Below are 22,168 nucleotides of genomic sequence, written 5' to 3'. Positions count from 1 at the left end.
TGGCTTAACCTGAAGTTTCCATGATAATTCCTCTACCCATCCCCCGACCCCTCATCCCTCACTGCTTTGGCTGGGAGGGCCCCAGCTGTTCGGTCTGTATAAATAGCGTGAGGCTTCGGCTCGGACCCCCGGGGAGAGTGGGGCTCATTGGAGAGAAGGCATGGGAACAAATCGGGCTGGAAAAAGCACACAACATACACATTTTGACAAACATATGGGACCGTTTCTGGGGATGAAAGTGATGAACACGTGACTGAAGTTGGCCTCACGTGGCAGAAGTCACTGTCGCGCTAGAAATGTGACGAGAGCGAGAGTGGAAAACAGACACAGACAGCGATATGAAACGTCTTCATTGTTCGTTACAGAGCTGGGACACACAAATCCCTGCGTCGGATAAGATCGACCATTGCAAGGGCAGCAACAAAACAAACCTGAAAAAATGGCACTGCAACATCACAAAAGTTGAAGTCTTTCTACTTTTAATCTGCGCCTTAAAAACAGCTTTCAAGCCAACAGAGGCTTCCTCTCTACCTTTCTGTGGCAATTAGACCAAATCTGTTTGCTGATGAAGCTCGTGTAACGTGATCGAAAAATTCCACACAGCTACTAAATGGGGCCTTGAAGTGTTTTTCGACTTCTTTCTAAAAGTTATATTCAAGTCAGACACTGGAGTGAGATGGGTGGCTTTCTCCGCTCTGGGTGAAGTGGGAGCAGGATGTTCAGGAGCAAAAGCCCCTTTCAGAGCAGCACCTCTAGGGTGTCAGCACCGTGCCTGAAAAGACCCACAGTTGTTTTTCCTCTAAGAGTTGCACTGTTGGCATTCGTACTTCGGATGCAGTAACGTTCTCACACCTCGCCTCAAAATTTCATTTCTAGAACTTCAAAACAGCTATCAACCTCTCAGATGGGAGTTTGCAACATTTACCTTCTACCATTGTAAACTTTGTATATTTGGGTTTTGGGCTGTTGGTTGGACAAAGGAAGCTACTCACTGCCCAAACTTGGGCTTGCTCATTTAATTTTCAGCATATATGTTGACACTGGTATAATTTCTAAAGTAGGCTTTTCGCGTTTGATGTGCAAGGAAAATAATAATTTAAATCTAATATCTAGGGCTAATTAAAGGGAAAAGAAAGTTTATCTTCAGCCTGTCTTTAATACAACACAATATTTTTATGTTAAAAATTACTCAAATGATTATGTGTCTTAAAAGGGGTCATTAATGGAGACAACTCAGAAGGAATGTTTTGTACTTTTTCAACTCTCGGCTTGGTTGTCTTTTCTGTAAAATCTTACTGCTCTCATTCCGAGCTAGGATACCGTACCATTTAACTCCAAATGTTGGACGTGCAAAGTCAGCTGTAGTGGAGCATTTAGCAAATAATGAACCGTTGAAGTGTGAATGTTGGACTTAAACCGAACACAGATATAACGGTGAATGGACGCTAATGCTGCGTTTCATTCCTGACAGTTAGTTCCACTGCCCCACGTCGCGAATGAAAAGGTTTTTTTTTTTTTTGCTTAAATGAGAGGGTTGAAAGCAGATGAATGCAAATTCCCGGCTGCTGATTTTTCAATACACATTAATTCCAAATGTCTACAAGATTTAAAAAAAAAAAAAAACAACAAGCAAGCAAACAAACAAACAGAAAAAAAAAAACCCACAAAATTAACTCTCCACTTTAAAATCAACAGCATGTGAGGAAACAATAAGGAAGCAGCCTGACTGTTGTGCTTTGAGTACTAAAATATATATTTATGTCGCATCTGCTGAATGTTAAACTCTGAAGAAAATGTAAATGGGAGAAAACTGAAAAAAATCAACAGGGTTATTCTAACAAGGGCAATCTGTGGACGATTGACCATTAAGCTGTGAGGATAAATAGGCAACATCCTAAAGCTTTATAGTTTTACATGTCACCACTTCTGCAGCCTCTTCTGGCACTATTTTCCAAATAACAGCCGTTCTCCAGCTGTGCTGCACCTGGATCAGTAACATGTCCGCCCACCATCAACAAGGAACGTCGCCATTATGCTTTGAAACCCACAGTGTTACAGATTCCACGTCTGAAAGTGGATTTAGAGAGGAGGAAACAAGGAGACAAGAGGGAGAAGTGATAAATAACCCAGGGGTGGTGTGTGACCAAACAGGAGAAGGCCGTCCGACCCTGAGAAAAGCAGACCCCCCCTCATCCCAGGCTTATAGCTGCCATTCAACACTCACATACACATACAGAGCCAGGGAGCAGGTTGGGTTCAAGCGCAACAAATTACCTAAATATGGTTGTGAAAGGGCCTTTGAAAAGAGTTCAATTGGAAACCGTTGAAAATGATGATAATGCTAAAAGAAACTCTGAGAGATTTAAGAGCTCCGCTGTGTGGACACAATGTCAGAGCCCTGTCCATAATTTCACCGACTCCAGAAGAAGAGAGAGGAACAGTGTAAAGTCCCCCTCTTTCTAACTCTAACTGGCCTGCCTTTCTTGTGTTGTCGGAAGAAGAGAGACCCATTAAACCAGAAAGAGAAGGGGAAAGGAAGAAAATCAGAAAAACTACATTTTCAGCCTGAGTGTCTTTTTTTTTTTCCAAATGAAATCTAAAGCTTGGAAACACAATGAAGTCACAATTTACCCCCTCCCTTTTTTACTGTGTATGTGAGTGTACACGGGGGGTTGGTTAGTGGTGGGTTACCTTTTAAAGAGTGCCCAGCAGTGGACGTGTCTGGCATTTGTGGCCCTTGTCCCTCAATTGTGCCTTCGCCACAGTGGCTGCCATTGAGCTGACATTAGGCACTGCCTGCAACCCGTATGGCTGCTAGTATTTTTTTTTAACCGTTCATTTCATCAGTCAGTCAGAGGGTGAAATCAGCAACAGAAATCATGTCTGACTTCTCTCCCCCCACCTGCCCTCCCATCTCTCTTTCTCGGTTCACATCTGTTTGTTGGCCCCTTGCCCCAAAGGCAGTAAACACGGTTACTGAGCACTGATGTTAACTAAACTGGCTGACTGGCAACTCAATATGTCTCTTACATAAGGGCAGAAATAGAGAGATGGAGGGAAGCTGTCTCGTTGCACCTGTAATGAGCGCACCCACATCATGACAGTTCACAGTGATAGAGAGATGAAAACAATAACACAACATTCAGAATCATTCACAGGCCTACACATGGAGCCTGACTACAAACAAAGCGACGTACTAGGAAATAAACTTATTCTTTAAAAAAGCATGAAACATCCCCAGTGAACTGAAAATCTGCTCCAGGACCAAAGTTTTGGATCTAAAGTCACAGCCTTGTGGCCTTCGGGCCACTAAACAGATTGTGCGTTTATTATTTTATAATTTAAGACAAAATGGAGCAAAACTTAGAAGCACATCTTATCAACTTTAATGCATCAAATTCTGTTAGCAATGTGTGTGTGTGTGTGGGTGTGTGTTTGTTTCTGTGTATGAGTGTGTGCTTTGTTTTTGTATGTATGTGTGTGTTTGTGCGTCGGTTGTATGTGCGTGCGTGTGTGTGTGTCCTGACCTTGGGGAGGTTGTGGCTGTGGGTTCCACAATTTCTTTCCATTTAGTTTCCACTTCACAGTCTACAGCACACATTAGCCACACAACCCCTGGGTAATGCTGCACACGCACACACTTGGTGACACACTCTCTCACATCGACCCACACATACAATCACACAAATACCCCCCACTTGGGGGGTACACAAATTGTGGGGCTATCACAGCCTCTCAAAGGCACATTCCTGTGTAGTGTAACAAATTGGCTGATGCTGTTGATGCACTTTTTTTTTACACAACCATGTTATTGCATAAGAGTCATAAATACAAAATTCCCACTTTGCGTATAAGAGACATTTTCGAATTTTAGCTGCGCTGCATTGTAAAAGAAACTAAATCTCTTTTGTTGACCAGCCCCTGAAAGCCTGAACGCCGTGGCTGTGTCTCCATCGACAGTTGGACAGAAATTAGAACTGTTTGATGGCACGATGCCAGCACAAAAAAAAAGTATATACAGCCCTCAAAAGGAGAAAGGCCTGATGCAACAACGACTCAGTGAAGAGAGGAAAGTAATGTGGCGTGATGAAGTGTCTCCTGTAGTTGGTAAACATTTGATATTTTTGATGCATCTGCCTCAGGCTGAAATAGTAGACGTTGAACTTAGTGTGGAAACACTAAGTTCAGGTTCAAGTTAATTATGGCAGAAAAATAACTATTTCAATTACTTATATTTTTTTTAAGCAGAAGCCATAAAACGCTCTGAAAGCAGCCTCTCACCTCTCAGATATTCAGAAATGCTCCTCCTTCATGGCATTTTCTGTCACGAGTCAACTAATGAGTAGACACCCTGCTTCCTGTTTTAAAGCAGCTTGCACATTCTCAGTGTATGCCAGTGATCATCTATGTCTGACTTTTCAGATGTGACAGAATGGATGGAGATCATTTTTGATACGAAGCAGTAACAATGCAATTTTACAACTAAAAAAACAGCTGGGTCAATCAACACTAGAAATTAAGACTCAGCCGTAATGGCAGCCAAAGATATTTTCTCACACATTTTCATGTGACTGCATCAGATACAGATCCCTCCTTGGCTCCACTGTGTTGTGCTTGTCGCCTCTCCAAACTGCCCCCAGCATTATTTTGCGCGGATGTGAAAAATGATACTTTTCACTCAGGCTGTCAGAACACACAGATCTCTGAAGAGTTATCAGGAAAGAGCAGCGTATGATCCATTACAGCTAGCGGCCCCTCATTTTTTATGCCTGTGCTGATTGTATGAAAGCGACAGACACGGACGTTGTAGTAGCTGTAACTATAATTCACCATAATTCTGTCAAAAACACGATGCCGGGGCGAAAGTAAACTTCACGCTACTTTGCAACCGCAGTATGTTTGTCACTCCAGGGACACATTTCCTCTCAAAAACTCTCCCTGATTAAATTCACCATTCATATTCTTATAGTCTCTCCTTCATTGCAACCACAACAATAATCTAAAATAATTCTAACTCGCGAGCAGCGCTGCAGTATAATGGTTACTAATGTTGCCCCACAACCAGAAGGTTGCAGGTTCGGCTCCCCAGCCTTTGGCCTTTCTCTTTGCAAGTTCTCTGCCTGTGTGGGTTTCCTCCTGCCGTGTGGGACATCATGTTTGGAGTAACTGGTGACTCTAAATTCTGTCTGCAGGTCTGAGTGTGAGTGTGTTGTTGGTCTGTCTCTGTGTGTTGGCCTTGTGATGGACTGGTGACCTGTCCAGGGCGTACCCTGCCGTCACCCAGTGTGAGCTGGGATTGGCTCCAGCAACCCCTGGAATCGTTGGTGGTAAAAGTAAATGATTGATTGCGTGATTCATAATTTGCATCCTCAGTTTTGATTACGACGGTTGTGAAAACTATGAATTGAATGCTCATCAATTGAGCTGCATCTGTTAATCACTGTGTCAGATAAATAATGCATCAACTACATCTGACTCCAAATCAGATGATTCTTAACAATGACACTGAGCAAGAATGTAGTTCATGGCCCACTAGGCCCATTGGGTAAAGCCTTGGGTTTGAGTCCAGCCTGGAAGCTCTGCTGCAAATCACTACCCTCTTTCTCCCCCTGTTCCCCTTCAATCTCTCTGCCAATTAGTGGTTAAGAGAAAGCCTTAAAAAGCCCTTAAAAAATGTATGTTAAAGATCATCTAAAGATATCTGGACTAATATTTGACAACAATCACAACTAAGGTTAAAAAGGTAAAAATAAACAATTGTGAAAACTTCAGTATAAAAGGCCTCAAAGCTGTGCTTTAAGAAGCATTTAGAGGATGACATTTGTAACATCTTCTGTGTTGAACAGGTGAAAATTCAAAGTTGATTGTGTCGAAAAAAAGAAACTGAGGGTCATTTCACTGCTGACGGATTCTTAATTGTTACATCTAAGCCCAAACTGAGGACAAAGAGGTTTTGCCAACGCTGGCCTTTGATGACAAGCCAGTCTTCGGTGACCTCTCCCTCTATTTGGCTTTAATAGTGATGAAGGGGCAGCAGCCAGACATATGAATACAGCACAAATACGCCAAACTTCGGTCCAACCCCACCTCCTCTCACATCGCTGTACATACATCCCGACAGCAGACGTTTACAAGACAACAAGGGGCAAAGACGTAACTAAGGAGTAACAACAAAGAGACAGCTATCCGCCCAATAAACGCTTGTGCCAGGGCACCATCTGCTCATCCGCCCAGTGGAAGTGGAGGCGTCCAGGGCAGTCAAAGACAACGCAGGAAGATTGAGGGGACGGGGCTCCCTTTTGAACACTGTGAACGAGCAAGGAAACTAAGTTTGGACAGAAAGAGTGCCTCGCAGGAGGCTACCAGCCGAGCCAAGCGGTAGCAGGAAGCAGGCGCCTTGTGTGTCACGAGATTTACGGTGACATGTCCATCCACCAACCATCTGGGCCAACATAAATAAAGAGAACCAGACAGTAAAGACGGGGCAGGAACTTACAAAGAAAAAGTACCGCTTTGTCAATAAAGCTCGACAAGAAAAGGGCGATTTTGTAAGTCTAGACAGATGTAATGATGAAAGGCGTAGATGGGAAATGAAAAATTCTAATTTCATCAACTTTTGTTCTGAATATGAAAAGATGAATGAGGAGGACGAGGAAGAATAGTTGCAGAGGAGGTGACAGTTGGTGATGGGAGAACAAGGTCTGTCCGTAATTCCCCCATTCACACACTGTCTTTCACTCTTGGTTGATGTCTCCACTGACATCACTGTCTGCCACTGCTGAAAACAACAGCCCCAGCCATCAGTGCCAACCAATCACAAGAGGGCAAGTTGTGTGTCAAGTGTGTGCTTGTGTGTGTGTGTGTGTGTGTGTGTGTGTGTTTGTGTGGTGAGAGGCCGGCCACTGTCACTGCTGGAGCTGTTCTTTAGCCTTCCTGCAGCTCTGTGGCCATGTTTACCTCCAGAGATAAGACGTGCGTCGGTTACACTCCGACCTTTGCCCTACTTTCTGAGGAAAAACAGTGACTCTTGAGTTGAACCAGAGTCATAATTTTCTGGGCTCTGACCGAGAAGAAAGCTAAGGCCTTCTAAGTTAGTCTACAAGCTATTATTTACTAATTGTTTTTCCCCCAACCAAAACTGATTGTGGTGATAATTGAGCAACATCGTAAAATTTGAATAGTTCACTAAATCCAAAGAACTGACATCAAACCAGGGTTTTGTTAGTGTTGGAGAGGGAACAAAAGTTTTAGATTTTGAGCACAAACATTCTCCACCAACTGCTGTGATGACCTGAGCCAAATTAAATAAGCAATCATTCGTATTAGCGATAAGAGGAAACTCCGGCCAAGAGAGCAAGGCCAATGCGTCGTTATTAGCATCTCAGAGTTTGCTTTGCAGTACATACAATGATATGTAGTAGATTTAAAACCGACCCAGAGCACAAAGAACAGAACATTTAACTAAACTGAACTTTATTGAAATAGTTGAGACTTTTATTTACATTGATATATAACAAACTACATGTTTTTTTTCCCCTCTGGGTGGGTACTTACTGTCAGGGAAGGTGCTTTCAGATGCAAAGCACCCCATGAATAAGCATGAATAAGCAACACATTCAAATACATGGACGATGAGCTCCTGGCAGGCTGAGGAGTCATGGCAGTCACTGCAGACCGTACTGAATGTGTGAATGGCAGTAAAAAAGTTCACACTAACCGCAGATTCAAACCCTACTCTTCATTTGTCCCAATCATTAAATGACTTTTTGAATACTACACAGCAAGATGACAGCCGCTAAACTCACAGAACTATAATTTCCAACTATCTGGCAGATTTGAGTTCAGATTGATTGGCAACCTGTCACAGAGCTTAAAACGACAACAAAAAAAAAACAGTTCTGAGAACAAGAATCAATCTCCAGCTTCCAGTCACCTTCAAATGTTGCGAGAGAGACTGATAACACCCACACACATGCTCCTTAAGTTCAGATAGCACATATGGATTTTAGCAGGATGCATCACAAAAGGAGAAGGGAAAAAAAATGAATGAAAAAAGAATGTCAGAAGACAGTTAAAGCTGTGATTACGTGTTTATCGCTGTCTCAAGATGGACTGGACAGAGAGAGAGGGAGTAAGAGAGGGAGAGAGAAGTGATCAATAATGCCAAACCTCTATTTAAAGCTTCACTAACAGCAGACGCCTGACACTGACACATTTTCTTCTAGGCATCATCTTTTGCAAGCTGCCAAAAAAAAAAAAAAAAAAAAAAATGCCTCATGAGTTATAAGGACCAGATGTACGGAGAGTGTGAGTGGATGGAAGACTAGATGCTTCGGGTTGCCTGAGTGAGCAGCTGCTGAAGACATCTCTGCTCCTGCCTGATCACTGAACAACAGCAGAAAAGTTGTGCATGTTTGTTTTTGTAAAGAAAAAAAAAAAAAAAAAGCCAAATTGTAGATCAGATGAAGAGATTGAAAAGTGTTTCTAGGTTAAGCAGATCAGATTGGATCGGAACTTGATGAACAGAAGTGTGCAAAATAAGAAAGTAAAAGTCTGTGGGTGCCAGTGACAGTGAATCACCTGGGCCTCTTGAGCTCAAACTGGGGAGAAGGGGAAGCAGAGGGCAACTCAAGTGGTGGTCCGGCAGCTGCATCCCAGCAGCGGACTCAGACAGGTGGCTGCATCCATTGTTTGACATCCTTTATTCACTTTGTCAAGTATGTGTGCGTGTGTGTGTGTAACTGGAGCATCTATGTATTTGAGTGCGGACAAAAGTGAACTCACCAGGATCCCAGCAAACTGCTTCTCTTCCATCCTTCAGGACCTTGTCTGCAAAGATCCCGCTGCCTCTGTGCTGCCGTCGCTCTCTCTCTCTCTCTCTCTCTCTCTCTCTCTCTCTCACTCTCTCTTCAGGATGGGCTCGTCCGCCTGTCGTTATCAGAGTTTGAAGTTCTCAGATGTGTCTTGCCCGTCTTCACCCTGTCGTGTGACTCTCTCTCTCTCTCCGTCCCCCCTCTTGCCTCCTCGGTGGTGTTTGCGCGAGTGTAGCTGGAGTGGCGTCGTCGCTTTGTGTTAATTCTGCCCTAATCCAGAAACTTTTCTATGCTGTGAAAAGAACATGTGACAGGCAGAGAGGGGTGGAGGAGAAGGGGGTGAGAGGGGAGGAGGGACGGTGTGGGGGTAGGGGGGCAAGGCAACACTTTTTAGTTTCTTGTCCCCTTAGCCACATTCAAAACAAATCATCCCCCTTTATACATGACCTGTTTTAAATATAAAAAAAAAAAAAAAGCAGAAATACAGATGCATTAGACTGAGCTCCATCGAGTTCAACAAAAAACTTGAGTTGGAAAACGACTTTGACGGAATCTTTAAGATGAAAAGAAAGAATTTAGAAAACATGTAGTAACCAGATTTGCATTTTTGCAGCAAAGCAGCTGCCATAACAAAGTGCCCTTTTGTGTAAAGAGATTAACTGTTAGGGGAACGTTTAGACTGCCCATTGACTACTGCTGTAAGAGAGCCAAGCTGGGAAAAGAACACTCAAAAGCAGCCAGAAAATACTTCTGATGTAGTTTGAAATGTGATTGATGACTTCAATTATTCATGTTCTGTGAAGATTATTTCAGATTTCACCTGCGATTAGTTTTGAACTGTAAAAGTGAATAACCTGCATATTTTTCCCAAAGATTTTCATGTTCTCTCAGCAGGTAAATAATAAGCTAATAAAAATATTCACTACAGATTAATCTGCAAATAATTTTCTTCATTAAATGATTAATCTTTTATTGCAAATGCTTAAAATTCCCAATTGAAATCAACTCAAATCAAAATTCAAGTCTGACCAAACTCTTTGTGGAATTATTCATTTTCTCTTTATCAGCGAAACCACATTTCTAAATAAGTTTCTTTCATCACCTGATTAGATAACTCTGTACTGAGAGAATATGTCTCGCCAGCTCTCCTACTGTAGGGTGAGTGTGAGTCAAACCCAGCAACTCTGCTGCTTCTTCTGACTCCATCACTGGCCTAATGAATAAAAAACCCTCCAGCAAAGAAAGAGGGAGAGAGAGAGGCCAAATATAGCCACTATTCATATTTACACACACACATGTACACACTCCCCCTTTCACATGTACAGGAACCAACAGGGAGCTAAACATGCCCAGGGACATTGATCGCGCACACATGAATAAAAACTTCATTAAAAAGATGACAGACGGATAAGTTTTGATTCTTACCATCCAAAATATGACGTTTGAAGAAAAGGAAAAAAAAAAAAAAAAAAACTTTTGCATCAAAGAGGAGCAGCAGCTGAGCCTGTGAGAACTAACTGGTGTGAGAGGTGAAGTCACAGTGATCTGGCCCCATCCCACTGACTCTGCTAATGTATGTACACAAGATCTGAGCCAAGCCTATTGGGCAGTCCCAGGAGGAGTGGCAGTGAGATGTTACACCAAAAGGACCCTGTCAGTTGACTCTTATGAATGATGTTCCCCGGACAAAACAGCCAGCGTCCAGGCTGGAGCTAAAGTGCCACTCTGACATAGACTTCCTGATGAGTTCTGACAAAGACATCTTGACTTCTGTCGGCTTGTGTTTTCTCTAGGTAAAGACAACGCTGTAATGTTCACTTATATGATTTGCTTATCGATTTTTTTCTTAATTTTTTCCTTCATACATGTGCTGACTATTACTCTTTCTATATAAATGTCAACTAAATCCAGCTGTTGGCAAAAAGGAGATGTGGCCTTACTCATGAAACATCCTAAACTTCCTATTGAGTCCTTCTGAAACAGACGCAGCTTCTAAAACTTCTGCTCTCAGATTTATTCTCTCACTTTCGGATCTTTGTGAAATTTGTGAAGAAAAAAAAAAAAAAAATCCCAGAAAGAAACCATGCAACCATGCAAGCAGGACGATGATGCTAACTCTAACTCTTGCTGTACTGCGCTACAGGTCAACGACACTGCTCTGAACGAAATGCTCTGAACCGAACGCACATAACAGTGCAGTTAAACTTGTGAATTTAGGAATAAAGCTTAGGAATATAAAGTGAATGTAAAACAGCTGACTGAAAAATGTCTGGCAGTCACTTGAAGAATGTGTCTTATTGTAATGTTACTGTGACTTTATTCCATTTAATTAGTGAAAGTAATATTTGCACCATGGGGGTACATCCATATTACTATGCTTGACTTTCAAGGGCAAAATATTTTTTAGGAATTTTGGTGTTTTGAAAGGCACAGCTGACGAAGCTAAGTGAAGCTAAGTTGCTCAGTGCAATGTTTCTCTGTGTTTGTTAAGACACTATAGTAGTGAACATTTGTGAGAATACATCATGCCACTCAGTCACTTTCCCAAGTTGGTGATTGGCTTGAGCATTTCCTGTTGTGCAGGGTGGGAAAAAGAATGAAGAAAAGGTCCTAATTATTGTGTTACCATTGCACGTCTTGGTGTGACTGTGAGCAAAAATCATGTCGCTCTTTCTGACGCTCACTATTTCATGTGCTAAAAGGAAGGCTGTCTTGGCAAACAGCTGAACTAATCAACAAAGTAATTAGATTTTCACAATGCTGCTTTTCAAGTTTAATTAAACTTCTTCTTTAAATTATGGGTCAGCTTGTAATGAAAGCAATTAGACAACATTGAATAGAACAGCATTCCTAATCAAGGAAAACAGAAGTAAATAAATGGATAAATGATGAATTAAGAAAAGAAAAGACAGAGTATTTTAGCCGTGATGTGAAACTTGGTTTTGAAATCCATGTTTCTCTGACAACGTAGTTTGTAACTCATTAAGTACATCGCTGTTCTCTTATGTAGAGGTGATTCATTCAGTGACAGATAAGCAGATGAGCAAAAGTCACAGAGGGGTTTTTCCACATCATGAGCCCTACATGCTCAGGCTCTCAAATTGTCTCCCATCTCACCTAAGACACTTTAAAAAGCAACTGAAAACATGTAAGATGTTTTTCAGGCAAGCATTTTGTTAACTGTCTTCTAAGTAGCGTTTGGTATTCTTTTGCCTAGTATACTTAATCTTGTGGTTTTTGTATCTTGTTTTTAAATTCTTTCATTTTATTTTATTCTTTAGACCACACTAGGCACACTTGCCTAGTGTCTGAGCAAAGTAAAATAAATAAACTTTGCTTACTTGCCTAATTACAGTTATATGTATAGAACAAAGCACGTGGTTCAATGCTAATTTATCATTATAAAGTTTAATCGTCCTTTCAGTACCATGGACAGCACCAGTCACCTTGATGTGACAAAACACTTCAACGTGCATTTATTCATTTATTCATTCATTCATCTTCAAATGCTTTGTGGTTTCCTGGTCGCAGGGTGCTGGAGCCAATCCCTTCACTGGGTGAAGTCGGGGTCATCACAGGGCCAACACACAGAGACAGACAGAGACCAACAATCACTCACACTCACACTCCGATTAACCCAAATATGATGTCTTTGGACGGTGGGAGGAAAGTGGAATGCTTGGAGGAAACCCACACAGGCACGGGGAGAACATGAAAACTCTGCACAGAAAGGCCCCAGGCTGGGAACCAGACTTGCAACCTTCTTATTGTGGGGCAACAGTGCTAACCACTATGCCACTGTGCTGTCCCCTGCTCCTCAACATATGACAAAAAATTCCCTCCAACTGCACCAGCTCATAGCGCCATCAACACACGTGAACAGGCTATTGTCACAGGCGTACAAACACCGACTCATCATGTAGTAACTTAAACAGGGGAAACGGGAGCAGGCTTCTAACACAAGCATGCCTCACAGGCCCCAGTCACAATTTGAGAATATGGAGTAGTTGACAACATGGAGCTGCTGTAAACGTCCTCCTGTTGACCTAAGAAAATTTATTTCCACCAAATAATTGAGCGACTGTCAATGGACATAATGGATATTCAGAGATGGCGCTCTGGCTTGCGGCCAGGCAAGCCAAAAATAATGGAAGGGCAGAAAATGTGTGGATGCCACCTAGTTACACATTAACCACCAAGAGCAGGTTATTGTTGAGACCCTATTTTTTGAGGAGTCAAAGGAATGCAAGTCATGGCACACAAAACAGAAAGATTATTTTTCCAAGTGTTACTTGACTGAAGCATCTTTGAAGCAAAAAACTTAACTGAGGCAAAGGCATAAATTTCTATCCATTTCCCTCAAATAGCAGGTGTTTGTAAATTTACCGGCACACGGTTTGTACTTTTATAATCAGACTAGGTATTTGGCCTTCCCTGACATGGTGTGTTACAGATGGGTTCTACACAAAACAACATCGGTTATTGCTATCTGTAAGCAAAATGCATCATATTGTTCGGCTTGCAAGGCAGTTGTGTCTATTATCAATAATGTCAATATGCTGCATTATGATTGGGACTCCACAGGAGCTGTTTTGTCACGATAGAAAGCCTCTCTCCTGCACTGTGCACAGAAAGGTAAAAAACAGAGAAATTGGGATGGTACTTGAAGCAGTGATGACTATGTTTAGACCTTTGTTGAAGCCAGAAAATTGTGCACTATTCTGGGCTGCTGAAAAAATATGCATTTTTACAACAGAGCAATGACATTGGAAACTAGGAGATACAGGATTTTAATATGAGGACTGCAAATCATGATTTCTTTTTTTTTTTTCTTTTTTTTTTTTAAGGCATTCATTCACTTTGACTGTTGCAATAGACGATTTGGAAAAGGAGAAGGGCATTACAAAAAAACACATAAATACATCATTTACAGCAGTTTAAAAAATAGCAGTGGAAAGAAAACTCTTATTAAACCCTGCGCCAAGACAAAAGAGTCCAAATCACTGTGCCAAACAGCAGAGAGAAAATCTATTCAAAGGCATATTCTGGTGGCAGTCAATGACTAGCTGCTGCTTCAACACAAACACACATGAGAAAGGGGTCAACCTCTCTTATCTTTTTCAGCGAATGGAGACCTTGGCCCAGAAGCGACTCCAGAGATAGCAGCAATCAAACACAATCATAAATACAGGCTACAAAACAAATAGTTTATGTCAGGAAATGTGTGAGAATTCAGTGGGACCACAGACTTGACTGCAAGGGAAATTTGTGGTCTGTTTCTGGATTTGCAAGGGTTCTTTGCAAATCCAGGTAGCCCACAGATTTCCACTGTAGGTTTGCAAAAACCTCTTGCAAGGTTTTTCTAGGTCAGAGACAGGTCACAATGCTGGGTATATAGCTGCTTGAATATGTAACTTAGGGTCAGCTACGTACCGAAGCATTCAGCGCATGAAAAGGGGTGAAAAAGAGCGGAATCTGAATAGCCAGTTCAGATAGATTAAACAGGTTGGGTGAATAACCCCTACCTCTTCAGTTCCTCTCAGCTCGACATAGTATTTCAAAGTCTGGTAGTTAATTGTTTGGGTTTTTGATTCAGCCTTACTGCTCTCATTAGCATAATTTCCAGAGTGCTCCGGCCACTTTGCACCAAAATTAATCGGCAGACAAACAAGATCATTGAAAAACTGACGAATGAATCAGTCAGAGCACGTATGATGAATAACTTACAGCACATGTTCCACTGTAAACATCAGGCCATGGCCATCGCTGCGGCTCCCTTAGACTGATACCACAAAAATCGTTGTGCTCTCCACAGCCATTGGTTCTCTGTGCCGATGGGGCTGTCTCTTTCTCTGTCTCGTCCACTACACTACCCAGGTACTGAGCTGTTTCAGGACGGATTTGCTTTCTGTAGCAGTTTCTATAACCATATTCAGTATGCTGCTACTCCTGCTTCCTCCCACAGTCCAAGGACATGCACATTAGGTGACTCTGTCCTGCCTGTAGATTTGAGTGTGAGCTTGTGTGATTGTCTATCACTATTTGTTGGCCCTGTGGCAGACAGGAGACCTGTCCAGGGTGTCACCTGGAATGGGCTCCTGTGACACTGCACGGACAAGTGGTGAAGATATTAGATGGAGGCTTTTCTTCCCTGAATATCTGAACTGACCCTAAACCTGTGCAAAATGCTTTGTGTGACTTTGACACTTGACAATTGTTCTTCCATCCATCTGCAGAAAGCTTCTGAAAGGTTCAAGGAGATTAATATATTTATCTATTTACAGATTCTGGTGAATTGATGATGCATTTTTTTTTTTTTTTGGGAAAGTTGATAATCTACAAATGTAGCATAATCTGTGTTTTGTGTTTTTGTAATCAGAAAGTAAAGTTATTCATTTGTAGGCATCAAAACATTTGCTGGTCCTCTTGTCCTGGTATGTGGCCTTAGTGTCCTATAAACCTTTATGACGCTGGTAGCAAAATGCCTTTGTCCCTAAAATTATTATAATTTAAAACGGAGAAGCAGTTTCATGAGTGAAACAGGAGCCCAGCATCAGGTACAGAACCAGGACTGTGAAACAAATATAGCTGAAAAAAACTCAGCTATCTTTGACTGAATTTCGTTCTTTCATATGCGCTTTTCCTACAAATGTTTTCCAAAAAAAAAAAAAAAAAAAAAAAAGCGTCTGCTGCTTCTTTGCATTGCATGAAACCATGCATATGGATAGAAAGTCATTCTTGATGCAAACACTACGAGTAATTAGATTGATTTCTGCAATGAGCCCAAAACTGTTACCATATGTTTTGTTTAGTTTTTTTTTTTTTTTAGAGAAGGAGGGACTGTGAGCTTTGGTAAGACCAGAGCATTCAGCATATCTGCTTGCGGCACAGTACAATGTTGTTTAGTTTAGTTTTTTTTGTTTTTTTTCTTTCTGCCTCACCCTGTCACATGTGCAGAGGCTGTGCTGCCAAGCGGACTGGGTAGTTTTCCGCCCAGTGAGGTACTTCCATTCAGGCTGCGTTCAAATCTCACCTGATGTTTCAAAACTGCAACAGGATGAGATCCTGACACTGAACTGCTGCACTCCTCAAAAAATACTTAACTATGCTACAGGGCCCCCTGGTGGGACAAATTTCATATGGCAGAGGTTTGAGTCTCCATCCTGTCCTTTATGACCTGTTCTCCCATCTCTTCCTCTCTTCACAGGGTTAAACAAATATATTGATATGTTCACGTTATATGAACATATCGATATGTTGACATTACCAGCTGTGTATGAAGTACAGAGGTCTCTCATATCAAAGCAGCCTTGACACTATAATTGTATTACTGCTATTAAAGCACATCACTTCTGCCCTCTCTGTCTCTTTTTCCTGAGCCCATTCACTCCCTCTCTTCCTATTCTCCCAAAATATCAGGGCATTCCAGATGTCCAGACATGTCTGGACTAACTCTTCACAAAAACAACAACGCCTGCTGTGAAAGCGGCCTGATGCAAACCATGGGAAAATTCCACCATTGCAAATATCCTATGCAATCGGAAGCACAGTTTGTTGCAGTGAAAAGGCAACACGTACGTACAAAGCAAAGTATGACTGTCTATCTTCAACTGTGACCACAATCTCTGCATTTTGTACGCAGCAAAGTATCACTGTCTATCTTCAATTGCGACCACAATCTCTGCACGTCTTTTTATTGCCGACTCTTAAAACCACATGAATAAACTACTCTTTGAGATAGTGAAACAAGTAGTCATTGAGAGATTTATGCATGGAATCTGTTTAACAGTCAGTTTCCTACTCACTCAACTGGCAGTTACGCATTATAATTCATTCCCGGTAAGGAAACCTTTTCTGAAAAATGCCCGACATACTCTATTGGAAGTAAGATCAAGCAGAGTGATTGGAATGAGACAAAACAAAGCAGTGAGGCTGCAAGCTGTAGAGCCAAAAAATGAATGAAAAGACGATAAAACACAACGCTGATGGCCCACCATAGAACAGCGTTGCTTTCATCGGTATTCAATTATCTATTAGTTGCCATCCTCTTCATATCCCCCTTGATTTTGATCATATTGTTTGCTTTACCTTTCTGCCAAAAGGGTCCAAACATCATCATCATCATTGCTGGATGTTCCTAAAGACGCCTGAAGAGTGACTGAGATGATACTGAGCTCCTCACAGACTCTGCTTCTCTATCTTAACTACCTCAAACTGTGATCTGAGGACATGATGCCCTGGAGGTGGAAGGGAGGTAATTTACTGCCTCACTCTAGTCAAAGTTTCCTTCCACTGTCACATTCCCTCTACTGTCAGCGCAGAAAAAAAAAAATTAAAAAAAAAAAAATCCATTAATATTCACTATGCTGGAAACTGGTGTCTCCAGCTTCACAGTTGATTACTCATATTCTTTGAATAATTACTTCAAGCCTAGTTTAGGATTTCTGTTACAATAAAAGCATTAACGCCAACCTTCATCTCAGTTTTCTAAGAGCCCTTCACTTACTAGGAGATATTGTACCTGACCTGAATACATTTTGGATGACATTGGGTGTCAGGCGGTGCAGTGCAGCTTTTATATGAATTGCATTGTAATACATGACAGTTTGCCTGTAAGTCTTCTTTTAGTTTAGGTGTCAAAGCAATTAATGCTCAATCACTTGTTCCTTCTGTTCCAAACTCTAACGGCAGAGTCAAGAAAACGTTGGGCACGATCCCTGTTAAAATGTGACAATGTATTAACAATTGCTCATATTGCAATCATTTGTAATTGACCACATGAAGTGATAACAGAGAAAAGAGTCATAGAAAATGTAGCAAATGACTTCTGGTATAATTCGAGCAGGGTTACTCACATAGTGCCATGAGGAAAGCAAACAGACCAGCTCTACAGTGAAAGAAAGGCGGTCCTGTGTGTGTATAAGGATACGGTGGAAAGGTTGTGGTGAGGGCATGCATCGGGGGCTGGGGCTACTGCCATTAATGTGTGCACAACATTTGCATGTTTGTTGAATAATAGTGACACGTACAGAACTAACTATTTACAGTCTTGTAGTGGGATATGGTTATGTTCATTATATTTGAATCTTTACGTGATTTTACTAAATTAACAAACTGAGTTTGATCCACAAAATACCAAGAGGTATATAAAATGCTTCTAGGTTTGTAAGTAGACACATTTAAAGCAGGACCATAGCAGGTTCAATAAAAATATAAAAAAAAAAATGAAAATGTGGTCAATTTAAAACAGGTCCCTTCTTTCTTCTTGTTCTTGTCTCTTCGGCATGTGTTTATTCTGAGAGAAAAATAAATATGTGAACTGGTTTTCCAATATTCAACATTTAGAGGCCTGGTAGAGATAGAAAGAGAAGCCTTGTATTTAATAAGTTGAAGGAGGAATTAAAGGAAGCTTCCTTTGGCATCAACAACCTCAAACAGGCTGCTGATCAGACCTGCATAACATTCAGGAAACATATTCACAAAGTGCCTGCTGTGAGTTTCTCTTAAGGTGAATTCACAGCATCTCTCCTGGATTAAGGTCTTGACTCTGAGTGGACCACTGATGTCCTTCTGTAGTAGGTGTACTTTGATGTGCAGGATTATCCTGCTGCTTCAATTAAGTCTGCCCCCAAGGCCGAGAGTCAGGAATACCCCAAATGAGGATGCTCCGTGATTCCCTCTACTTTCATGTTGCTTTTTGCACTACATGCTGTACTGCAACACTTTCCATATTTAATAAAAAAAATTTTCAGTTCTGTATGTAAATGACACTGAAAAGTTTGTTGACCAGCTCCAGCCTTTAGCTACCAGTGTCGGGTACATGTAACCATAAAAGTGCTACAGTACAACCACATCCGGCGACGCTTCACGGCAGTGTGACATCAACTGGCATTGTTGCATGCCAGGCATGAGCACTGTGTGTTTCCTTTCGCTCTCACCTGTTTTCTCTCCAGGTGCTGATTGCGGTGGATGGGCTCCACCTGAGCAGACTAACCCCTAAATGAGTGCCGGACGTCCAAATGACCAATCGCCTGCCTGGAATCCGCCATATAAGGGGGGCCCCCTGAATGAGAACGTGCCTCTCTCTCTTGATTTAAACCATCCTGCTGAAGCAGTGGAGGTAAACGAAGCGAGGATAAGGCAGGCAAGTTGGCATACTTCACATACTGTGTACGCAGTAGCACCACAGCACCACTCCCTGTAATGTTTGGAGGCTTCTTTGATAGATAAGGCAGGAAGGTTTTTATTTATCCTCCACCTTTGAGTCCTTTATGAGACCTTTCAGTATATGTAAGAAAGACAAGGACATCTCCTGCCAGTTGACTTCTGTTCTGCTGCTCATCACCCCCAGCTCCAACTGAGGGATATAACAGACATCAGCATCCTAGCAGAACAGCTAAGAAGTGAAGGAGGTATTTCAGAAAAAAGTACATGTGACATACAATCTTGTGTAATTGGAACCAGGGGTGCACCGATACTGATACTGGGCATGAGTACTCGTACTCGTACACATAAAATTGCCAATACCACTTTACTGCAGCAGAATATGTATGTGTGTATGTCACGTGGCAGTGCCAACTTTGAAACACTTTTATTAAATGTCAGTATGTGTGGTAGTGCTATGTTTGAAGCACTTTGGTGAAATGTCAGCACTCAGCGTATGACAAAGTTTTACTGAAATCTGAAATGCCGTGTTTCTAAAAGCACTAATGTTGAATGTCAGTTTATGAATTTGTGTTTGTCAAAAGTTTCACTCCAATACAGTCACCCATGTATAAGAAAAGCATACTGAAGAATGCTGTTCAAATAACAGATAACAAATATGTGTGGGGAAAAAAAAGAAAATTCAAAGTATCTGTATTGGTGAGTACTCAAATGCAAGTACTCACACGCTACTTAATTTTGAAAAAAAAAGTGGTATTGGTGCATCCGTAGTTGGAACTTGCAACAGACACTGTAGACCACCAGATTGCTGCCTGCCTGTGTGTGTCTGTGTCTTGTCTGTCCATGTCTCTCATTTGAAAAGGAAGCGAATCAGTGTTGGATCTAAGTTCGATATTTTTACACTTTGCAGCCTCTATGTGTCTGGTCTTATCAACTGTACTCCAAGGCCCACGTGTGTAAAAGACAAAATTATGCCACTTCTTGCACATTCATCAGTATGTTTACATGGAGTGCAGTGAGACGGTATCCTCCTCATGGTTATTTTTTTTAAGAGCGAGCCAAGTTAGAGTAAGTGAAACTGCAAAATAAAGAGGAGACATTAAGTTTAACATAAAACCAAACAGAGCTGCGTTCATGAATCTAATTATCAAACTTGCATCATTATAAAACGTCCCGTTTTCGTCTCAAAATTACATATATATTTTTTCTTTTTTTTTAAACAACAGAATTGTGTTTGGACTAAAACTTTCCTTTAGCATTATCTGTTGCAACGCGACCTGTGACTAACTGAAATACTATTTGACCTTTTAATAATGACAGTTGAAATTCTCTGAAGCCAAATGAAGGCATCACCTTTCCTGACAAATGAAGTTCACAATTAAACAGAGCTTTAAAGTTGGAGTTATTGAGTTAATGTTTGATGAGCTCTGTTCGCCATCCCACCAATGATTTGTGAATTCCTGGCCAGGCGTGATCGCTTATGGCACAAGCAGTGACGGTTGACTGTCGTGTTGGAATGAGGCTTGTGATCATGTCCCCAATTTGTCAATGAATGAGATTTCAAAAAAGGGGTATAGAGCATATGTCTGTTTCTACTTTCATAATTACATATCTGGTCCCGGGTCCGATAACTCCAGTTCACTGTTTCCATCCTAGACTGAGTGTTTGAAATTATTTACAATGATTGTGTTACTAGTTCTGACAGATTGCAGTAAATGCCAATAGCACAAAGTGGTTCACTTACATTTTCTTGCCACTGTAATTACAATAAACCGTTTTAACTGTCATCATGTTTTTAATCAAATCAATATTTGCCCATCACAGGCGTGTCCATTATCAACATGAACTGTGTCACCATTGTGTTCGCTAACAAAATGGAAGTCAAGATTTGGATTGGCAACAGTATAATGATGACGATGAAATACAACACACAAAGTAATCAGTTATATCATTCCTGAAAATGTTGAATTATATTTAAAACCCTTTAGTCATTTGTGTGCCAACATAACACTGAAGGTACGGCTGTGAATTTTAAAGGAGAGAATAGCTGTTTTATGGGCATGTCAGTCAGGTATGTTGTCAAAACGGTGTATTTTATTTCATAGCCTGTAGCTATGTAGTCAAATCGGCGACCTGGAATAAGAGCGTTCTAAGCCGGATCTGTGTCAAACAGCCCAACTATGCAATTGCCGCGTCCCATCCTCACCAGAAAAGTCAACAACTACCTCTAACAGGCAGTCAGACAGTCCCCCCCCCCCCCCCCCCCCCCCCCCCCCCCCCCCCCCCCCCCCCCCCCCCTCCCTTCTCACCCAACCCCCTTCCTGCCTCTCTCTTCCCTCCTTTGGTGAGGTCACAATTTGAGAGGGGGGTCTGCACACTACCAGTGCCACGTGTTTCCCCACACTCAGATTAAATTGCACTTTTCCAGCCCTGCATCACCGCTGAACTCACCCCGACTTTATTATAAGGGATAACTTACCGGACGGCTGTTAAATTACTTTTTCTTTTCTATCTCTCTCTCTCTCGCTTTTTCGAATTGTTGCCTGTAAAATATCCATTTCAACGTGCACTTGAACATAACGTTGTCCCTCTAAGTGATTACAATGACATCATAGTCTGTGCTTATCTGTTGCCCAGAGAGAGGAGGATTAGGATTAAAACGCGTACGCGATGCCTCTGCCCGCGGCTCCGGGGGGTTTCTGGGAGGTGTAGTCTTACCTGAGCTGAGCGCCCCGTCCTTTGGCCGGAGTGTGCTGAGTCCGCCTGTTTTTTTTTTACTCTGCCAGATTTGGGTTTATTGGCAGTTGCATCACCTCGGTGTGGGCTTCCTTCCCTCTTCGGCCACAGCCGGCCCCTACAACAAGTCTTCCTTTAAACCCCTCCCTTCCCCGCTCCAACATGTGAAGGCCACTCCAACCTGCCACACACACCCGGTCCTCCGCCTGCTGCCAACCGGCCTTCGCTCAATATTCTCCGCTTCATTCAGGCAACTGGGGGGCGAGTGCACGTTTGAGTGGCGACATACCTCTTGGATCTCACAGACCCAAACTCAGGAGCCACAGACGCGTCACGCAGAGACATTAATGAGGAAACGGACGCTCTGATCATATCAGGTGTTTTGAACGCTGTCTGCATACCTGCCGCCGTAATGCACACTGCATTACATTGCTGCGTGGACCAGGAATGCAGAT

General features: G+C 42.0%; 1 protein-coding gene across 1 annotated transcript in view; it reads right to left on the bottom strand.

Moving 5' to 3' along the window:
- slc6a9 (solute carrier family 6 member 9) overlaps nt 1–21,830 on the bottom strand; it is a 61,615-nt gene extending 39,785 nt beyond the window's left edge. The window contains exons 1-2 of the mRNA XM_029524730.1: nt 21,696–21,830; nt 8,785–9,105 (exon numbers count right to left, since the gene is read on the bottom strand). Coding sequence (XP_029380590.1) covers nt 8,785–8,814 — 30 coding nt within the window. The 5' untranslated portion in view covers nt 8,815–9,105; nt 21,696–21,830. The remainder of the gene's footprint in view (nt 1–8,784; nt 9,106–21,695) is intronic.
- Nucleotides 21,831–22,168: the final 338 nt, after the last annotated feature.

Source organism: Echeneis naucrates, chromosome 17 (assembly GCF_900963305.1).
Source record: "Echeneis naucrates chromosome 17, fEcheNa1.1, whole genome shotgun sequence".
Taxonomy (NCBI): domain Eukaryota; kingdom Metazoa; phylum Chordata; class Actinopteri; order Carangiformes; family Echeneidae; genus Echeneis; species Echeneis naucrates.
Note: the sequence above shows the minus strand (reverse complement) of the source record. Positions and strands in the feature narration are given on the sequence as shown.